The sequence below is a fragment of the Tenebrio molitor genome, chromosome 4, assembly GCF_963966145.1.
Source record: "Tenebrio molitor chromosome 4, icTenMoli1.1, whole genome shotgun sequence".
Taxonomy (NCBI): Eukaryota; Metazoa; Arthropoda; class Insecta; order Coleoptera; family Tenebrionidae; genus Tenebrio; species Tenebrio molitor.
In genome coordinates this window covers 9,253,185-9,275,904 of record NC_091049.1, presented here as the reverse complement: position 1 = coordinate 9,275,904, position 22,720 = coordinate 9,253,185, and the positions used below count along the sequence as shown (strand labels likewise).

General features: G+C 40.8%; 2 protein-coding genes across 2 annotated transcripts in view; one reads left to right on the top strand and one right to left on the bottom strand.

The window, feature by feature from the left end:
- Nucleotides 1-22,720, bottom strand: part of CdGAPr (GTPase-activating protein CdGAPr) — a 27,042-nt gene extending 4,322 nt beyond the window's left edge. Inside the window, 10 exon segments of the mRNA XM_069044774.1 lie at nucleotides 30-440; nucleotides 596-758; nucleotides 14,193-14,348; nucleotides 19,580-19,957; nucleotides 20,015-20,199; nucleotides 20,252-20,440; nucleotides 20,492-20,679; nucleotides 20,732-20,930; nucleotides 22,335-22,362; nucleotides 22,364-22,720. Coding sequence (XP_068900875.1) covers nucleotides 30-440; nucleotides 596-758; nucleotides 14,193-14,348; nucleotides 19,580-19,957; nucleotides 20,015-20,199; nucleotides 20,252-20,440; nucleotides 20,492-20,679; nucleotides 20,732-20,930; nucleotides 22,335-22,362; nucleotides 22,364-22,392 — 1,926 coding nt within the window. The 5' untranslated portion in view covers nucleotides 22,393-22,720.
- Nucleotides 14,627-19,502, top strand: LOC138128581 (mucin-2-like). Its single transcript, XM_069044775.1, has 3 exons — nucleotides 14,627-14,770; nucleotides 14,825-14,890; nucleotides 15,086-19,502. The coding sequence occupies exons 1-3, from the start codon at nucleotides 14,764-14,766 to the stop codon at nucleotides 19,381-19,383; spliced, it is 4,371 nt and encodes a 1,456-aa protein (XP_068900876.1). The 5' UTR covers nucleotides 14,627-14,763; the 3' UTR covers nucleotides 19,384-19,502.

The window sequence follows — 22,720 nt, the reverse complement described above, 5'->3', positions numbered from 1 at the left end:
GGTGTCGGACCGCCGCGGTGCCAACTTACGCTGACTATGATGCCGGGCGTGGAAGCCTTCCTCGGCTTGGCCAGGTTGCCTTGGCTGTTGTTACGAGCCTTGGAGAAGAGCGACCTCCAGCCCAGTGGCGACCTCTTCGTGTGCCCCCTCTTCCTGCCTCCCGACGGCAGCTCGATCACCGTGTGGTACTTCTTGGGGAGGTTCTTCGGCCCGCCGCCCACTTCGATGTAGTTGCACTCCTCGTTCTTGCTGACCAGGTGCTTGGTCCTGGCCTCTTCGAGCGTGATCAGCTTGGTGGGGGTCGAGATAGCGAGACTCTTGGGTCGGCACTTCTTCGGCGACAGCGTGACGTCAGCGTCGACGGGGGGCAGATCCAGGTTGGGGAGGCGGTCGCAGAAGATGAGGTGGGCGTAGCAGATCAGGAATTCGGTCACCACCGCCTTGACGGGAACAATAAAAACGTCACAGTTTAAGTTTAACTTAAATCCTGATCCAGGATTAATCCGCTTCCTGTTGTTATCAATTGCAAAACGATCTTTTATCGATTTCGAATTTCAACAAATATTTGCCACGCATTCAAGGTTACAGTTATTACCTGCACTCCCACCCCTTGGAGGGCGGCGACGCCGCCCACTTCGAGTTCGGCGCACCGGAGCAGGTTGGGGGCCCACACGATCGCCACATTCCTGGTGGTCATGCCCGTGCTGGCACCGTGTTTCGCCACTTTCGCCAGGTGCCTCATCAGGTATTCCAAGGTCCTACAAATACATACACGAAATAGTAAAATAAAAAAAAATTGTCGAGAAAATAAAGAACAAAAAAAAAATCGTCGAATCGTGGAACCAACGAAACAGCCATCGCAGTTTCCAGACTTGTCACCTCGAGAAAAACTCTGGAACGAATTTGATCGACAATAACACACAATTGAATAAACTGTTTCAAAAAAGATGTCTTTAATGTGATTTTGTAAAAAAATTTTTGGGATGTTCATAAACTTCTTGACGACAGAGCTTGAGAAAAAAAAAAGCACAAGTGCAACTAGGTAGATGACAATCAAAATATCTACAGTGTGTCGCACTTAAGATGAAAACAGTTTAATATTTTCGTTATCTCTAAGAGTAGACATTTGAATTTTTGAAGGTGCATCTCTTCAGATACTTAATTCAACTGGAAGTTGTAAATCCAGCCAACTGCGATCTCGCCAATTCTCCGTACCACGTTCTAAAGCACAATTCGCACTTTGATTTTTTAGTAATTTTCAGCAGTTTATTTTATACACGTGTCCCAGAATGAACCAGCATAATTTTAACCACGAGCTACTGGCTTCATGTAGAACTCGGAAAAAATATTTTTGTAATTTGCCTCCATTTTGATTCTCTAATAGACATATTAACGAACGCGACGTCATCATCTGGGATGTCCTTATAGCCATTATTTCACGGAACATTTTACGAAAATTTTTAGGTTGGCATAGCTTGATCCGTCATGCGTGTCAGTTTATATTACAAAATGTGCAAAGAATTATTTATCAGGCAACAAATTCGCGACCGTATTTTTGGCAATTTCACGTATTTCAGCGGGCGTACATGAAAGATTATCTTCCATATTCGTGTTTTGTGACAGAATTTGGATAAAACAAAAGGCGACTTTGAAGACTTGATCAAATTATCACTTTTAAAATTAAGACATTACCAACCGCCACAAAAATCCCTAAATCGAGGAAAGTAAACATTTTTGTTTAAAAACGGCTTAAAAAGGGCAAATTACAAAAAATAGTATAAAAAACTCGTTTCATAAGACCTTGAAGTACTCTTTAAAATAACTCGTGGCTACGCCACTCGTTTTTTAATCTTGAATTCGTGCTTCAAGACTGGTCTTATGAAACTTGTCTTTTAATATACTATTAAAAAATTCTGTCAAAAAATAAAATGACATTTAATTTTTGAGGTACAATTTTTTTATTGCTCTTAGTCAACCGCGAAAGTAAAATTTCGGCGCATTTTAAAAATACACCCTTGTGTATCTTAACCCTCCACCACCCGGCGGCACGGCAATTTTGCCGGAGTACATACACTATTACGGATAATACTATCAAGTAATAGTGCAGTGCTTATCAACATAATTACCGGCGTCTCGCCTCCACATTTTGACTTTTTTGTGTTTTATGTTCTGTGTTAATATTAAGGAATTTCCTCACGATATGACATAAGTATAATAATATACCTTTTTGAATTTCAACCACCAATGTGTTCTCTAAGTCCAAAATTTTTAAATTTTTAAAAAGAATATTCTTTTTATATTATTTTTGACAAGTTGTTCCGTTTTCGTGTGAAAAACAAAACTAGCAGTCATTTTAAAAAATCAAAATGCGAATTTTGCTTTGAAACTCGGTGTATGGACTCAAACTGTGATTCTGAATAACTTTTTCTGGTTACTTCTTTCGATACCGAATTAGTGACAATCAGTGACATGGCAGTTAGGTGGGTCCGCAAATTACGTACCTGAAAAGGTACACCTGATGGAGTTCATGACCGAGCGAAAATTCAAATCGCTATTCCTATAAATATCGAAAATATAGGGTTGTCTTCATCAAGTGTGACACATTGTATGAAATGAAAAGGGATTAATCAAAATAAAATGGAAAAAAACACCACAGTATTTTATTTAATTGCACCAATAAAGTAAAAATATCGGTGCATGGTGCATTGTATCATAATTCATAACTGATAAACGACTCTAAATTTTCGACGAATTATCATTGACACATCGTTCAAAAAACCTAATTAATGCAGTACCATAATTTAAAGTAAGTACTTCAAATATTATCGGTTTAAATTTTTTTTTTATATAATTACATTGTGATTAACTGATTAGAATAAGACACTAAAAGTTGGTCGAGGATAAATTTTGTATTTTTCATGTTTCTACCTATGCCGCTGTACAAAAATTTAAAAAAAATGAGAGAAAACATTTTAAGCTAGTTTGACACGAATTTTGTAGAAAATTTATTAGAAAATGAGAGAGACCCTCGATCAGGACCAATGCACGATCAGGATCATAGTCTGTCTTTGTCATTTTTACAGAATTTTCTGTGAAATTTAGTATCGTGTCACACTAGTTTTACATTTCCTTCTTAATTTTGTAAATGTTAATGTTTTCAAAGGTCTTTTTAAAACATATGTTATGACGTTTACACAAAACAGAAACTGTAAAAAAGTAACAGTATTCCCTAACCAAAGACTGTATTTTTCGATTGATGAATAGATGAATAATATAAAAATAGTAATTTATTATAAGAGTTTTATAAGACCCCATTTTGTAGCACGCCACGAATGCTATAAAGCAAACAAGTGCGACAAAATGGCTTATAAAGCGCGTATAATATATACCCTATTTTTTCTATGTTTCCCCTTAAGGCTCTCTATCAGTACCGAAAATGTATACGAGAAAACACCCATTTTTTACCGATAAATAACATCTTTAATCTTCAATTCTAAAGGGAGATCGATATTTATACAGTATGACAAAGTTGTTTTCTATGTCAGGACAGGTTAATTATTTTTAAATTTTGATCAGAACGCCTTAAAAAACACAATAATTGAAAAACTTTTCATACATTTTTCTCCAAAGCTATTTCTTTGCCAATCTTCAGACTTACACCAAAATGACGAGCATCTTGCGAACTAGGTAGGTGTGTGTTTACTTTTTTAGTAAATGGAATGTAATTCTCTCTATTTAAAAATAATGAATCGAAGCAACGTAACTTTTGCATCGAAAAATTCCTTTTCGAGGGGTGATTTATAAGCCCTCATAATTTATATTGCCCCCCTGGAGAGCGGTCGGACTCGCCGCCTCGCTACTGCTTTAAATAGACACAGACCTAGGTACCAATTCTGTTTGCCGATTTTGTCTACAAATACTTCGACTGTGTCTTTAAAATTTAATTTCATACTGTCCGGTAGATGTTCGATTACATTATCAATAGAGCATTAAGCATTAAAAATTGGTAAAATAGGCAGGGAAAAAGGCATTAAAAATTCGAAGATAAACATTGACAATTAAATGTTGCTATAAGTATTATTGTTTCAGTGATTCACTGTACATTATAGAAAAAAAAAAACATCATTTACAACAATCAAATACATTTTCTCAAAATTCACTGATTTTTGACAGATCTTACAAAAAAACAACACGAAAGCATCACTTGAAAAAATAAGACTTCTAAAGTTTCGCACAAATTTATTTAATTTGTCGGTAACTTTCGACATTATGACAGAAACGATTCTTACTGTAAAAAATTTGAAAGTGAACGAATATCACAGAAAGAAAGTAATTTCCAGGTAAAACGAGATAAAAGCAGAAAGGGGCATTTAAGTTACATTGTGGATTATAGGAAAACTCGAGTCAGGTAATGTAGATACCGTAATGGGATGGGATTTTCTATGAACTGTAGATAAAGTTAGTTCGTTGCTGCTATGTATTCCATGAAAAACAAAATTTATGTCAAAATTGGCAGTTATATAAGCCAAATGGGCTTTTTTTAGGAAATGATCAATTTGAGTCCGGTAGGTGAGTTACAACAGGGAATACTTACCACTGCTTTATTTTTATAAATCAAATCTTACAGTGAAAAGTTAAAAAGTCAAAAAATATTCGGTCATTGTTGTAACCGGTGTTTGTAAATTTCTCTGATGGTTAAACTAGGTACTGATAAGACATGGAAAATTTCTCCGATGGTCAAATTAGCCCCTAATTAGGCATGGTAAATTTCTCCGCCGGATTATGGAAGCATCACGTCCGACCGATCGACTACCCCACATAATCGTAGAATATTATCGATTCATGATGAATGTGGATGAGGGGCGGCTGTGATTTATTTTTATCATCTTGGATAAACTGACACAATTTTGTTATTTTTTCTTGTCAGAAATATAACATGTTTGTTCCGACATTGAAATTTGAACAATGTTGTCTAATTTAATTTGATTAAAATTTTTTGTTTGTTTGTTAGGGTATATATTAAGGTACAGTCGCCAGCAATAAATTTTGTTCGTCAATGTCATTTCAAAATTTGGTTAGATTGTCACAAATTTAAAAAAAATCCCCGTCTGATTATACTCACGTCAATAAAGTGTCAAAAAATTGAGAAAAAAAATGCAATTATTAATGTATCACAATAGAGCATTTTCTATTGCGTCAAAGAATGACATTGACGACTAAGATTTATTGCTCGCAACTGTACTTACCATTTGGTTGAAACAAATTATAAGAAATCAATTTGTGATAGAAAAAATAAATACATGCCTACTCGTGTGTCAAAATAATAAGCGCCTACTGAAGAGTTAATCCTCTCAGGTACCGAACAGACCACCGGAGCAATTTGCCACTTTCCAGAAAGGCTAGGGTTAATCCTTCAGAGCAATTTACATGTTTGAAATCGGAGGAATTTACGTCTGCCCGGTGTAACATAACATATTTAGCCGTGACAACCAAAAACAAGATAGTGGAACGTATTGATATGAAAATACAGGGTGTGTCTGAAATAAGTACATTAATTTTAACTGGTAATAGAACTCATCAAAAGGAACAACTTTTCTCTCTGCCATTTTGGCGAAAAACGTTGCGTAGTGGCTTAAAAAAATAGGAAAGATTTTCCTAAAACCGTTCATATCTCCAAAACTAAGCTACCTAAAAACGTGAAACAACCAGATTCTTACGAAGTGGTTTTTTTGCTATACGGGTAGATTTCTTTGAATTTCGATTTCTGCGTTAAAACACGTTTTCTGGATGAAAATGGACGTTTTTTTCATATTAGCGCTGATCTCAATTAGCCATTGCAGTATTTAGTGGCGTAGGGCTATTTTAGTGAAAAATCTCTCCAATTTTTTTTTGGAATTAAACATCGTTTTTCGGCAAAATGGTAGATAGAAAAGTTGTTCCTTTTGACGAGTTCTATTACCAGTTAAAATTAATGTACTTATTTCTGTTACGCGTTGTACCTATGTAACCTGTGTTTCAACCTGTGTTTATTGGCAGAGTGTTTATTGGTGGAGTTCCAGTATCGACATACGATTTCGGATTCATGGATAGCTTGATTACAAATTAATTTGATCGCTCTTTATAAGATCACAGAATTCCAAATATATAATTCTTCTGGGAAGTTTTCCTGATCTGCCGTGTCCAAATTACCTGCCACCTGGCTGTTTCGGCTAGCTAAAGGATCATTATTGGACGACACCGTTATTCATCCCCGTTTCAGGTACAATCTTGAATATAAATATGCTGTGTTTGTTTATACATATTTCTATTTATTTTGACTGCGTCCTAGTGACTAGAAGTTGAGTTATTATCCGAGTGCGTTTTAAAAATTGGTGTCCATGGCAAGAATAAGATTGCTACAAACGGTTACCGGAAAAGTATAAAACGTAGAATGAAGGCAATACGTAATAAGAGGTAAATACGAGTATAATGAATATAATTTCTTTCTCAATTTTACTCTGTCTTACTTTTCGCAACTGTACGACACTTGCAATCTGCAGCTACGTTATTTATTACAATTATGTTATTGTTACATGTTATTCTTATGCTTTTTTAGATCAAACAGTACTTTTCAATTGTTTCATTGCCAACAGACTCAGTCATTGTTGATCACGCTGTATAAAGACAAAAGCAAATAAGAATTAGTTAATTACTTTAATTTAAGCAGTAAAAAAACGTAACAGTGCTTTTGAAATCAACAATGCCGAAACGGACAACAAAACTAAAAAATTATAATCAAGGTTCGCGCAGGGCAAGCAACAATATCATATGCGTACACACCGTACTGTCACTATTTACAAAACATAATTACAGAGCCAAAAATAATGTATATTTATTTAATTATGAAAATAAACTGATTTATAATTTCAAAATTTTTATTTTCTTACTTATAAATTTAAATCATATTCTGGGGAATCCGACGGAAATTTCGTAAAGCGGCTCGGGATTTAGAAACAGGGCAGAGTAGCAGGTAGTCTCCTTTGGGCGAAGTGCTCCTCTTCACACTAGGACGTAACAAATACTAATCCCCTCATTATTAGCACTGCATGGTAGTGCCTGTCGTAAAACGGTCAGCAGGTGTTGTATGGTTGGTTGTATAGTTACGAAATAGATATTTTCGTTGGGTGATGGGCACCCTTAAATTTAAAAAAAGTTCAAAACATAATGCTAGGAAAATTATATTTGGCTGGTAAATAGACGAACAATTGCAAGTTTTGAATTTAAATTGTCGTAAAATGCGGTGATCACGTAGCAACAACTCATTATGAGTCACTGCCAACATTAAAAATAAGTAAATGTTCCTGAAACGCGTATCGTAAGCGTACGCGAGAAAGTTGGTCATGTTTCAACTTTGGCGTCAACGTCTTGCGTCAGCAGTTCAATTCGACCAATCACAAGCCAGAAAATGCACACAGCCGAACCTGCGTACTCACAAACAGAAGTTGACAGATGACAGAAGTGTTTTTTTCGTCGTTGGTCGTGTTCTAGGCCTTTTCCACCGCCTTGTCCTTCTTATGTTTGTTCCAGCAAAATGAGCTGCACCTAATACAGTGCAATCGACAATTATTCAGATCAAAGAAGGGGTTGAAATCTTCACCGTGTGTCGACAGGGGTGGAAGTATTTCTGGTTGCGTATACCCGTTACAATTTAAATTTCGAAATGTTTTCCGAATCTCGGTCAAACAGGCAATAGCGCTGTATGTCTATTCTTCGTTATTGAAAACATCATTACGAAAGTAAAATTAATCTTTTAAGTCCTGAAGTAAAAACCATTTTTGCGTTAAAATTTGGTTCATGGTGACAGTTATTTGACGTTTATTAGCTGAGTTAGCAAAGATACGAAAAATCTGACACTGTCAAAGTCATAGCCGCCCCTTATCTAAGTAATTGTTGATTGCACCGTATGAGCAACCTTGTAGCTGCTACGAGTAATAATTAATAAACAATAAATAACAAATTTGTGTCTTGGTCTGCCATCACTGATTTATGACTTTTACTTTTGCGCTTGCGTACCGAATGCGATAGGCCAATTTATAAAATGGTCTGTCATCGACTATGACAGGTCAACGTCAGCGGTACCGTCAACGTTTGCGTCATACGTACGGACGTCAATCTATAAATCGAGCTTTATACTGACTATGTTATACGTGCAAAATAAAAAAATATATTTCTCTAACGAGTAAATACCAATTGATGTTTTTATTTTTTTATGAATCCAAGACTGCTTTTATTGAGACAATTTTCAGTTGTAATTACGTGACATCTATCATGTATTTGTGTTTAAATAAAAATAACCTAAAAAATGTACATTAATTTAGATGTCAACTTCATGTCAAATTTAAAAAAACTAAAACCAACTGTTTTATTTATTTATTTTTTTCATAAATAAAAATGATCGACGAAGGCGATGAAAATGTATAACTGGTTGTGTTTCAATGTTTGTAAAGGCTGTATGACACGATGCTAAATTTTGTAGAAAATTTGTTAGAAAATGAGAGAGGACCAATGAACGATCAGGATCTGACAAAGACAGATTATGATCCTGATAGTTCATTGGTCCTGATCGAGGGTCTCTCTCATTTTCTAACAAATTTTCTACAAAATTTAAATTTAGCATCGTGTCAAACAAGCTTAAGGCCCATTATTTCTCGTGAATAACCCTGTATTCTTCGAAACATGTGTTTAAAAAAAAAACAATTTTTGAAAATTATTGGAAGTGCTCTCGTGTCAAAAATAAATTACTCCCTAAGATTTAGGGATATTCGTTACTAGGTTGCCATAAATTTGGTTAGGTTGGAGGCTATGTGGTTTCTGGTAACAAACAAAAGATATCCTAAAAATGTAAGACAGCAAATTAATTGTAACAGTTGCAAATGACTAATTTCTCGCTAAGTGATAGATGATTTTTCGTTCCACAATCAATTTTGGTTACTGGCTGCATATTTATTTGGATTTAATCTCTCAATTCAAAGTAACCAACCTTAGGCATTCAAAATTACTTTTGAAAATTCTAGTTACGCACAACATGAAAAACGTTATTTCCCTAAAAGTTCGAATTCTAGGGAGTAATTTATTTTTGACACGAGAGTATGTATAATCTGATTCAAAATTAAAAATCCACCAACACTGCATTCTACCTCGAAAATACAACCAACAACGTCGCCAACTTTTGTTTTTAGTTGTGTTTGTTTGCAAGTGTCAGAAAAAAATGGGGTTATGAAGGAAAACTGTTGACAGTCGTTTTACTCGTTCGTCGTAGTTCATCTTGTTTTTTTATTCTCAAAAGATATGACATGGTAGCTGTAGCTATAATTATAATAGCTATAGCCATATAGCCATAGCTTATAATTTGATATTTGTGACAAACCGAATGTCAAATTTTGATGGAAGGACCAACCCAAAAAAATGAAACTCATTCTAGGGATTTCTTTCTTTCTACCAACATAATTCAACAGGTGGTGTATTTTTGATTTTGGAACAGATTTATATTAATAAAACAGAATTTTTTTCAGACAACAAAATAAATAGAGATGGTCCATTTTCAAAAATAACACTGACTACTATCAAAAGATCAAGGTTGGTAATTTGTATAGTAGGTTGCCTCGTTGAAAATTGGGGGGTGGGGGGAAAAGTAACTCGTGACGTAAAATCAACCCAGAAATTTTGAATGTTCGAATAGAACCCAAGGTTTATAATCTCCGTGAGGTTTATTGGGTTTCATTCTAGTGAGGGAACACCTAATGCGTGATTGACAGACACTGCAGTAAAAGTTTAGTAGTGCATTATGACGTCATGAGTAACTTTTGCGGAGGGAAAAAATTCAAACTATTGTTTTAAATGGCAAAGAGGCAACCTACTGTACAAATCAGTCAGTTCTACCAACCTTGCCAAAGATGACAATTATCCGAACATTTTATATTCCTCGAGACACTTGGTAAAGACGAAAAAAAAATCAATTTCTGAAAACAATTATAAGTATGGTGAATTTGTAAAATACGAACCTCTTGACAATGACTAAAATCCAAATGTTACATTTTAAGAAGTGACGCTAGGAACTGTGAAAAGATGGTTCTAAAACTTTGTACTGCTTGGAACATGACATTAAAAACGTATTATCATTATTACACCATAAAATAAAAATGTCAAATTTAAAAAAATCAATGGATGCGAACAGGCTTATAAAACATATTTTTGCACGAGCGGGCGTGAAATTGAATTTTAAGACGCTGTTAGCGGGCGTAAAATAGCACTTTTCAGCCCTAGGGCCATATGCCTTTTTATAAATTTTCGTTGACATTAAAGGCAATAAGTTCAAGGCTATCATTTTCTGCGCCTTGTAACATAATTAAGCTGCGTTATTTACACAAATAAACTGAAACTTTCACGTTTTAATTGTGGTTTTCATTTAAATTTATAAATAACAGAACCATTGTTTTATTACTATGGATATACAGGACCTTCCAAGACGGAGCCCGGGTGCTATTGTATCGTCCCAAATGCATTTTCTTTTTTCATTTAGGAATGTATTAGCAGTGTCCCGTGCAACAAATTTTGTATGTATGACAAGCGTAAACGGCATTTTTGGCCCTTATCGTGTTAGAGCCCTTGGCTTCGCCTCGGGTTCTAATCTCACTCCGCGGGCCAAAAACGCCTACTTTACGCCCTTAATATATAAATAACTATTTTAATTTTCATTTAAATACGCGCCAAATATGCTGCAGCCCAACGACATTCGTTTACACTGTCATAGCCCACTTGATAGAAAGACTTTTGGATCGCTCGGTATAATGAACCCGTACAACAGGAACTTCTTCTGAACAATGAAGACGGAAATAGAGATAGTACTAACCGACTACCTATTACGATCATTAAATTTTGAACGTCCATTTTTCTGTCACATAAAAAAAATTGCACAAATTATGCTTTATTGAAATTGTCACATGAATGATGAAATTGGTGTAAAATTTGTCTACAATTTGTCAATATGCCACCCATTTAAAATATTAGGATTTTACAGGGTGTCTCAAAATTCCCGAATTCCGAATTCAGAGCCTTGTAGGGGATCATTTCAGTAGTCCAAATATGGAAATTAAAAAAAAATCGGGTCTCCCCCCACAAAGATACATTGGTCTGAAGGTGCACTCTTTGAACTGCAGTTACTTCAAATACAGGCTGAAAAGTTCAGTGTTTATTGTTATTTATGGTGTAGATGATTGTAGAAAATAATAACGTAAAACAATTTTTTTGAAGAATAGCTTTACTTTGGAGTAAAAAAAATCTTAAATTTTTGTAATTTTTCTTAAAAATGGAACGACAACGTAGCTAGAATAGTATTTTGTTACTGTGGATATGCAGGCTAATTGAACAAAATTAAAGTGCTTATATCTTCTTCAGGAAGATCGAATTTACTAACTCCACTGGGTCCTTCCCTACCACGCTCTGAATTCGGAATTCGCAAATTTTGAAACACCCTGTATTTATTTTATATTTTTTATTAATTAAAACCTCGTTCCATTCCATTTGTCACATTTTCAAAATCGACACAAAAATCAAAATTAAGATTATTAATACATAAGGGTCGCTTCAGAATGTATGACAGCATGGTGACGCTTGGGTTTAAAATTAATTGATCGCCACCGTACCAGGTGACTTTTAATGATTGAGACAAATTTATTGGGTGGGTACTCCCGAATAATTGGTACGCCTAGTAATTTGTCAAAGAGTTGTCTGTTGATTCGCTTTCTAGTCTATACAGCATTCACGATTGTTTCAAATTCGGACTGTCTATGGAAATCTGGCATTTCAGTTAGCAATATTGTGATTTGGCATAATAAATCTATTTTAAGTTATAACTGAATTGCACTAAATCAATTACGGAATTCTCAACAAGACGAATATTTAATAACGAAACGTCATATGACAGGACCTGACGCCAATCTTGGCCTGCTGCGTGTTTAAAACAATCGTGAACGGCTGGCTAATAGTTAAAATTTGATTTATTTTGACTTTTGAAATGTCATATTTGAATTTGACAGTCAAGTGCACCAACATAATATCGTAAATGTTTTGCCAACCAAACAAAAATTATTTCAAAAATTAAGTCATCCGGTATATTTCCAAGAAAGGCAGTTGCAACTGACAAAAAATAAAATGTATTTCCTTCTAACCAAAAATTTTATACTGTCTGAAGTATTGAGTATAAATTTGAAAAACTATTCAAGAAGTGTCGAGCATTCGTAAAATTGAAATTTGTTCAAAAAACGAAAGAAAAAAATCGAGATGATACACTTTCAGAAATGACAGTAACAACTGTCAAAAGATGATATTTGGAACCCTCCAACCTAAAACGCTATTTGTTTGTTCGGAACATCGCACTTTTCAAATTAATCATTAGCACCGCAAATCAGGAAATTCTTCCGGGAGCCATTTTGCTTACCGCATTAACACAGAAAAAAATCATTTTGATCAGAATCGTTCGCCTTCACGGTAGGTACACTTGGCGTTGCGCAAACGTAACTTTTATTTGTGTGATAAGATATTCGCGATGTGACAGTTTAAGACCATAATACGTTTTACGATGTGACATATATCTAAACAAGTGGTTCCCCATAAAATTCAACTTTTATTTTGACAGATTGATATTGATCTTCTCTTGTCTAACCTATCTACTTCCGGTCTTAAGACCACTTTGCTCTGGACTACCACATTTACGCAGTACAACGTGTTCTATCACTTTTTTCCTTGATCCATTACAACTTTTATCAATTGTTCAAAATCGTGACCAAGTCAGACTCAACTCCAACAAATCTACTTAACTGAGCCGAAATCGTGTATGGCAAATGTTTCTCCACTATCTTCCTAATAATACATTGTTTTCACTAATAGTCTCAGAAGGCGTCATTATTGACTCTCAAACCGATCCCAGAAGTAGAATTTCTCTCGCTAGGTTAATAATAATTTTCATTATTAACCAAGGTCAATAATGAACAGCCGTCACTTAGCAACGAAAGATTTTCGTTGATTTCATTGGTTAACGTAGACGATCTTCACAGCAACCGTTGAAAAATGAGTCGGATCGTCGCATCAGACAAAATAATTTGATTAATAATTATTATCAGAAAGGATTTTAACGTATCTAGTAGTGGAAAAATAGTATATAAACCACGGTGAAGAAGTCCCTTATAGCCTTCGCGCCTTAGAACCCTCGGCACGCCTCGGGCTCTAATCTTGGCGCTCTGGCTATAATCATGAACTTCTCCACCTTGGTGTATAATATACTATTTTATCATACCTTAATCATAATTCCTGTTTTTGACACTAAAATGCGTGCGAAAAAGGGCCTTTAAAACACTAAAGCTTTAAGGGTTGCTTAGGTAACAACAAATTCACCGACATTTTGAACAATGATAAATAGACATTTCTATATCAACGATTAATGACACAGATTACTTCGGAAAAGTTATTTCAATTAACTTTTTTTGTTATAATTTTCAGATTGTAGTGCAGGTATAATAAAAAATAGCGCATGATACACGTTTATAAGGGCCTTTAAAGCACTTGCGACGTTAAAAGCACTCCGCTACGCCTCGTGCTCTTAAACATTTTTTTTAAATCATATTTTTGTTGTACTACGGTTTTATTAAGTTCCGTTCTTTGAGATTTTGTTGCAGTTTTTGTGACCACACCTGTCCTCGAAAATAGTCGAGATTTTAAGACTCGTCGAGCTAAAACAAACGAAAGCCTAAAGGCAACCTTGTCGTGCTCCTTCATCACCATCTAACCAAACAAATTATGACATTATTAAACCCTGCATAATTAAGAACGGCCGTATCAGTCGTGATCTGTATCCTCTGATACAATCAAACAAGATTAAACACGCCACCTCTTCCGATAAAGTTAATAATAGAGTAAATACGCAGAATAAGTTTGTTGTTTTTACGTTCGTTTGTTTTTCAAACTGGAATTATTAATCCACTGGTTATATTATCAAGTGGAGCATTTCGCACCCACTCAAGAAAACCGCTTCCAGAAAAACAACACTCTTTACAAGTCATAAACACGCAATGACTAATTTATTGTCGATTATTACCCTCTGATACTTGCGGTCGTAATTGTGACAAATTCTTAAATCTTTTATTGCATAGAGTTATTACCTGTAGTGGGGCGGCGGAAGTTTCTGCACCGCCTCGCGCATCTTCAGCAGCCTATCGTGATCGCTCTCCGAGCTTCTCACCCCCGAGTTGCACCCCTGGACAGCGTTGACGAAGCTCTGGTACAGCTGGTAGGTGCAGAGGGGGTTGGGCAATTCCCTGAAAAAATCATACAGTCGAACGTCAAAACCTGGATACATTTACGAATTTTTCGAGTCGTCTCTGGCGCGAGAAGCGATCCCTTTATCGCCGACTCGATCGATTTTCATGTCAAACTTTGAAATCCTTTCAGAATGCGATCATAAAACGATTATTCGCAATAAAAGTGGTGTTTGAAGTGAGATAAATGATTAATCTTTCGAATTATCGGATCGAAAAGTCACTCTGACTAAATTTCCACAGGTATTTTTTATCGGGAATGTACTTTATGGCCTAGGCTTATGATCTGATAACGCGCGTGATGATATAAAAGGGATCGCGGATCGATTTCTGTTAACAAGTGGTTGTCAATTTGTTACTATAAGTTCAAAAAATTTTGTAGTATAGTGACAGGTGAACCAGAATTATTATCGTGATGACCAGTAAGTGTGTCCGGTGTTGGTGACGACAAATCTAATCAATATTTTCCGTTGCAGGAACGAAAGGTCACAAACTCGTCGCGGCTGTGATTCTCACTCTCGCCTACCAGCTCAGCGTTTCAGGTAAATTAATTAAATTTATTTACAAAGTGCTTTAGTGTTCTGTTGTGTTGAGGTGACGTTCTGCAGTTATTTGAGAGCACTCACTCGAAAGAGATTAGTCGATAAAGCGCCTAAAACCGAACAAATAACAGTCAAATCAAAATCAGCGGATTTGTGACTTCACAAAAATGTATTTGTGTTTTTTTTTTTTTGCAGAGGCTGGCGACACAGAAATCTGGCCGATACCAACTGAGTGTCCCAAAACGGATCCACTGGACTACACCGTCCACCTCCAACACGAATCCGACTGCACCAAGTTCTACAAATGCGATCACGGCGATCGAGTTTTGTTCGACTGTCCTCCAGGACTGCACTTTAATCCTGTTCTGCAAGTGTGCGATTGGCCCGCACAAGCCAATTGCACTTTGGGGCAAGAATCGTCGCCGAGTCCTACACCCTCGCAGACACCTTCTCCAAAACCAGAACCGACACCTCCGGCAGAGAGAGATCCGGAGTGTCCGTGGCCCGATCCGTTGGATCACACGGTGCATCTCCCGCACGAGACAGATTGCACCAAATTCTACAAATGTGACAATGGAAAGAAGGTTGAATTCGATTGTCCGGATGGTCTCCACTTTAATAAAGAATTACAAGTTTGTGATTGGCCACAAGATGCAGGATGTGAGGACGTCAATACGCCTTCGACAGCGAGTCCTTCACCAACACCTTCAAGAACTCCAAAACCAACAACGACAAAAACGCCTAAACCGTCACCGACGCCTTCTCCAAAACCAACTCGCCCTCCAGGTGACCCCGAGTGCCCATGGCCAGACCCATTGAACTACACGGTGCATCTCCCACACGAGACAGATTGCACCAAATTCTACAAATGTGATAATGGAAAGAAGGTTGAATTCGATTGTCCGGATGGTCTCCACTTTAATAAAGAATTAGAAGTTTGTGATTGGCCACAAGATGCAGGATGTGAAGACGTCAATACGCCTTCGACAGCGAGTCCTTCACCAACACCTTCAAGAACTCCAAAACCAACAACGACAAAAACGCCTAAACCGTCACCGACGCCTTCTCCAAAACCAACTCGCCCTCCAGGTGACCCCGAGTGCCCATGGCCAGACCCATTGAACTACACGGTGCATCTCCCACACGAGACAGATTGCACCAAATTCTACAAATGTGATAATGGAAAGAAGGTTGAATTCGATTGTCCGGATGGTCTCCACTTTAACAAAGAATTAGAAGTTTGTGATTGGCCACAAGATGCAGGATGTGAAGAAGTCAATACCCCTTCGACAGCGAGTCCTTCACCAACACCTTCAAGAACTCCAAAACCAACAACGACAAAAACGCCTAAACCGTCACCGACGCCTTCTCCAAAACCAACTCGCCCTCCAGGTGACCCCGAGTGCCCATGGCCAGACCCATTGAACTACACGGTGCATCTACCACACGAGACAGATTGCACCAAATTCTACAAATGTGACAATGGAAAGAAGGTTGAATTCGATTGTCCGGATGGTCTCCACTTTAATAAAGAATTAGAAGTTTGTGATTGGCCACAAGATGCAGGATGTGAAGACGTCAATACGCCTTCGACAGCGAGTCCTTCACCAACACCTTCAAGAACTCCAAAACCAACAACGACAAAAACGCCTAAACCGTCACCGACGCCTTCTCCAAAACCAACTCGCCCTCCAGGTGACCCCGAGTGCCCATGGCCAGACCCATTGAACTACACGGTGCATCTCCCACACGAGACAGATTGCACCAAATTCTACAAATGTGATAATGGAAAGAAGGTTGAATTCGATTGTCCGGATGGTCTCCACTTTAACAAAGAATTAGAAGTTTGTGATTGGCCACAAGATGCAGGATGTGAAGAAGTCAATACCCCTTCGACAGCGAGTCCTTCACCAACACCTTCAAGAACTCCAAAACCAACAACGACAAAAACGCCTAAACCGTCACCGACGCCTTCTCCAAAACCAACTCGCCCTCCAGGTGACCCCGAGTGCCCATGGCCAGACCCATTGAACTACACGGTGCATCTCCCACACGAGACAGATTGCACCAAATTCTACAAATGTGATAATGGAAAGAAGGTTGAATTCGATTGTCCGGATGGTCTCCACTTTAACAAAGAATTAGAAGTTTGTGATTGGCCACAAGATGCAGGATGTGAAGACGTCAATACGCCTTCGACAGCGAGTCCTTCACCAACACCTTCAAGAACTCCAAAACCAACAACGACAAAAACGCCTAAACCGTCACCGACGCCTTCTCCAAAACCAACTCGCCCTCCAGGTGACCCCGAGTGCCCATGGCCAGACCCATTGAACTACACGGTGCATCTCCCACACGAGACAGATTGCACCAAGTTCTACAAATGTGATAATGGAAAGAAGGTTGAATTCGATTGTCCGGATGGTCTCCACTTTAATAAAGAATTAGAAGTTTGTGATTGGCCACAAGATGCAGGATGTGAAGAAGTCAATACCCCTTCGACAGCGAGTCCTTCACCAACACCTTCAAGAACTCCAAAACCAACAACGACAAAAACGCCTAAACCGTCACCGACGCCTTCTCCAAAACCAACTCGCCCTCCAGGTGACCCCGAGTGCCCATGGCCAGACCCATTGAACTACACGGTGCATCTCCCACACGAGACAGATTGCACCAAGTTCTACAAATGTGATAATGGAAAGAAGGTTGAATTCGATTGTCCGGATGGTCTCCACTTTAATAAAGAATTAGAAGTTTGTGATTGGCCACAAGATGCAGGATGTGAAGAAGTCAATACCCCTTCGACAGCGAGTCCTTCACCAACACCTTCAAGAACTCCAAAACCAACAACGACAAAAACGCCTAAACCGTCACCGACGCCTTCTCCAAAACCAACTCGCCCTCCAGGTGACCCCGAGTGCCCATGGCCAGACCCATTGAACTACACGGTGCATCTCCCACACGAGACAGATTGCACCAAGTTCTACAAATGTGATAATGGAAAGAAGGTTGAATTCGATTGTCCGGATGGTCTCCACTTTAATAAAGAATTAGAAGTTTGTGATTGGCCACAAGATGCAGGATGTGAAGAAGTCAATACCCCTTCGACAGCGAGTCCTTCACCAACACCTTCAAGAACTCCAAAACCAACAACGACAAAAACGCCTAAACCGTCACCGACGCCTTCTCCAAAACCAACTCGCCCTCCAGGTGACCCCGAGTGCCCATGGCCAGACCCATTGAACTACACGGTGCATCTCCCACACGAGACAGATTGCACCAAATTCTACAAATGTGACAATGGAAAGAAGGTTGAATTCGATTGTCCGGATGGTCTCCACTTTAATAAAGAATTAGAAGTTTGTGATTGGCCACAAGATGCAGGATGTGAAGACGTCAATACGCCTTCGACAGCGAGTCCTTCACCAACGCCTTCAAGAACTCCAAAACCTACAACGACAAAAACGCCTAAACCGTCACCGACGCCTTCTCCACAACCAGAACCAACTCGCCCTCCAGGTTGGCACCCCGAGTGTCCCTGGCCGGACCCACTGAACTACACGGTGCATCTACCCCACGAAACCGACTGCACCAAGTTCTACAAATGCGACAACGGACAAAAAGTAGAATTTGATTGTCCAGATGGTCTCCATTTCAATGAGGAATTGGAAGTGTGCGATTGGCCAGAATACGCTGGATGTGAAGACATCGAGCCTCCTCCATGCCCTACGGGTCCACCATCATCAACACCTCCGGAACCGAAACCGACACCTCCAATAGATCCCGAATGTCCTTGGCCTGATCCGCTCAACTACACGGTGCATCTACCCCACGAGACTGACTGCACCAAGTTCTACAAATGCGACAACGGACAAAAAGTCGAATTTGATTGCCCAGATGGTCTCCACTTTAACAAAGAATTAGAAGTTTGTGATTGGCCACAAGATGCAGGATGTGAAGATGTCAATCCGCCTTCCACAGCGAGTCCTTCACCAACACCTTCAATAACTCCACAACCTATACCGACAAAAACGCCTAACCCATCACCGACGCCTTCTCCAGAACCAGAACCAACTCGCCCTCCAGGTTGGGACCCCGAGTGTCCCTGGCCGGACCCACTGAACTACACAGTGCATCTACCCCACGAAACCGACTGCACCAAGTTCTACAAGTGCGACAATGGCGGCAAAGTCGAATTCGACTGTCCCGACGGCCTCCACTTCAACAAGGAGCTCCAGGTGTGCGACTGGCCCCAAGATGCTGGTTGCGAAGATGTTTCCACCGAGCCCGCACCGACCACGACACCAGCTGATCGTTGCCCGCACGTGGAATGTCAAGACTCGACGATCTACCTCCCCGACCTCAGCAACCCTCGACGGTACATCCGGTGCGTCCGAGGAGTCGAGGTGGTGGAGACTTGTCCCGGAACTCTCGTCTTCGACAGACGCTTGGCCACGTGCAACTTGCAGCACTTGGAAGGACCGGTGTTGTAACGATTAGACGATTTAAAATAATTTAAAAGTTTATACCTACTTATTTATATGAATATTTATGCAATTATGACTTACAAAAATAAATGAATAAACATGTTCAAAGCTTCGATCGCATCGGTTACGCTCGTTTTTATCGACACTTACTTTACTTTTCCGACCGAAAATGACCCCCCTCCCCAACTTGACATCCCCTCACCTGAAATACATCTTCAACAACGACGCCACCGAATGTATGTCCTGCAGGATGTCCTCGGTGTAGAGATTCGGTATCCTATCCTCGTCGAAGGCGTTCCTCAACTTCTGTATGTTGGACGTCACCCCCGACAACCTGTAGATCCCGTCGACGATACCGTGACTCTCTATGAACTCGGCGCAGCACTTGAGGACCATCGGAATGTCGTGTCCCGAATTCAACAGGTGCTCCCCCAGGTCGCAACCGAACACCCTCTCCTTCAGTATGCCCGACTGCTTGAGCCTCCTCCTCGACGGTCTGTTCAAGATGAAGCTCCTAAAGAACGTGATCAGCTTGCCGTGCTTCCTCAGGACGGGCTTGATCGGCGTCAGCGCCAGCGACCTGCACCACATCCACAATGACACTAATGCCGTCAAAATCGCAAACGGATTTACCGACCCGACGACCGGCGGCGGCAACGGCATGTTCCTGGGGACCTTGTCGCCGATTATGTGGACGCAGTGCTGGGGGAAGAAGCCAACCTGGAAGCCCCTTTTGCCTCTCCACCACATCGACTCGCCCGGACTCGCCATGTCTATCACCGAGATCATGTCCCCCACCTCCAGGTTGAGCTCGTCGCGGGCCTGAAACGTGACTTTTTGAGACGAGCGACGACAAAATTTGGGGGGCGGCTACCTGGGAGACGTACCGGCGGACGCTGTACGCCGCCGCCACCGCCGGGGTGTTGATCGAGCGGCTCTCCTCGCTCGGCACCAGGAGGCGGTGGCCCTTGTTGTCCATCTGCAGCCAGTTCAGGACGGGGCCGCAGTTCACCGAGTTGTCCGCGATGTCGCTGAACCGCTCCAAGTAACCCTTCAGCTTCACCTGAAAAACGCGTTTCGTTTATTCTGAAGCGACGCCGACCTGGCGGAATACCTCGAGGTCCTCGTCGTCGGGAGACTGGTCCGACAGGTCGAGCAGCTGGAAGATCTTCCTGTCGTAGATGCACTGGTGGAGTTGGTCGTCGAGCATCTTGAAGTTCTCGAAGTTCCTCTGCAGCAGCCAGCACTCGTCGCCCGACGTCACCTGCACCATGAACCACTCGGTGCCGTCGTCGTCGTTGGCTGCAACCCCTAACGCTCAACCCTCGCCAACCCCCGTACGCCGGAAACTCACCGTGTTGGGAATGCAACGACTGCTCGATGTTCGTCTGGAGCGTGACGGTCAGCTTGGGCAGCTGCACCCTCTCGTAGTGGAAGTGGGCGCACTCCTCCAGCTTGGGAAAGCGACAGGGCTCCGCCCCCGGGGCCGGCGCCCCTCCGGCCGCCTCCGATATCTGCATGTCAGTGGCGTTGTGCGTTTCCGTGCATAATGCCTGTCGCACAACAGAAAAATCGCTATCAGCACACCCCAAGACAACTCGATTGGATTCAGATCGTGCCGGCGGCGAGGCGCGAGAGCCGGGATGCGACAACTAACAACGGACCAGCCGAGACGGAATTACGCAACAAAATAAAAACAATATTTACGCCGTGCATCCTCCAAGACCATGTGCTCACCATACACACACACAACAGCTCCACGACGATTGTTATAATAAACACGAACGTGCAGACATGCAAAATGGAAACTGATCGGCGGGGTCAAGTGGGATTTTCCGGCGGAAAACAAATTGATTCGAGCGGAAAAGCTATCCGAGAGAGTATCGCTTCCAGATTTTTTTCTTCCTTTTCTTGGAGACGGACGAAAACGGGGCAAAGTTCTATATTTAGGGCGCCGACCATCGCGCTCGACGCACAACCGGATTAACGAACACGCCACAAAAAAGAACTTCTTCGATTCTACGCAGCAAAAAAGAAGAAACTTCTTCAAATTCTCCTCCGAATTAAATTCGTCACGATTTCGGGGCCTCTAAATTGCCCCAATCACAACGCCAACACTCCAATTTCGTCCCATCTTGTCCGTCCGTTTCGCAATAAACTCGACAGCTAATTGAAAAAAATTCGCACCGCTGACGTTCGAGATGAATATTTACAACCGGCGGATCCGAATTAATTGGTAATTAAACGGAATTAATACCGTCCGGGGAGAGTCGGATCAATTCCGATTAGTGTCGCCGCAATCTGAAGAACTTCCATTTGTGATAATGACGTTGCGCTCGTTTCCGTCGAAAGTGCGAACGTAAATCAATTGTCGCGTTTCGATATCGAACTTGACGTAATTTAAGTTATGAACGGGTCTTTTGTTTCAGTATTTTCGAATTCTTTGCATCGACGTCCGAAAGTACAGTTGGCTCTGGACCAACTGATGCAAAGATAAAAGTGTGCCATGGAAAAAAAGCGCAACAACGATTTCTCAGGGCACGCTGCGACTGCATCCGTCGGATATTTCGATCAATGACTCACCCTGTATAAGAGACAATCTGTCACGTTCGAAATGCAATCGTTCATTTTTGCGGCGCTTGATTGTTTTTTTTTTTTTTGGAATCACTGTGTACAGACGGGAGCCGTTTGGTTTGGGGGCACTGTTTCGCTGCGAATCTGCGACGGAAGCGATTTCGAATCAATTAGCCCACGTGACCCTCGCAAAGACAAAACACAAGAAGCGCTCCTGGCATCCGAGCAATCCACCGAAAATACTCTGGCACCGAGATATTTCGCATAGTTGCCGCACTGGCGGATTTCGGCACACAAAGAAGGGGGAAAAACAACAACAACAACAAGAGGAAAAAGCGGAGGCGGCACCGCCCCCCGGCCGTCGCGGCGTCGACAACACTGACTTTGGCGAAATTGACGCAGAACATCTCGAACGGCGGAACGGCAGCACGAGCACGTCATCGGTTTTTCGCGTGTGTGGCGGGCGTCGTCGTCGTCATCGTCGCCGCCGCCGCACACACCCCTTTCGCCGACGCCGGAATGTGGGTTAGGAGCGGCGGCCGTCGAGTCCCGTCGACCGCGTACGTTCGTCTGTGCGTCGGAAAGCGAAAGCGGCGGTGGCAGCACGCGCGCCCCCCAAAAATATCGAGCGGCGGTGTGCGCCGCGACGCGCCAAAGCACACTAGATCGATCGATCTTCGAACGGCGGGAAATTCGCCGATCGAGCGTCGGCGAAAAAACGCGGGGGCCGAGGCGGTGTCCCCGCAACTAATGTGATTGGGATCGCCCG

What these genes read in the sequence shown, in the direction of transcription:
- LOC138128581 (XM_069044775.1), top strand. An exon ending in CTACCAGCTCAGCGTTTCAG is followed by an intron (nt 14,891 to 15,085) that starts GTAAATTAATTA and finishes TTTTTTTTGCAG; the next exon opens with AGGCTGGCGACACAGAAATC.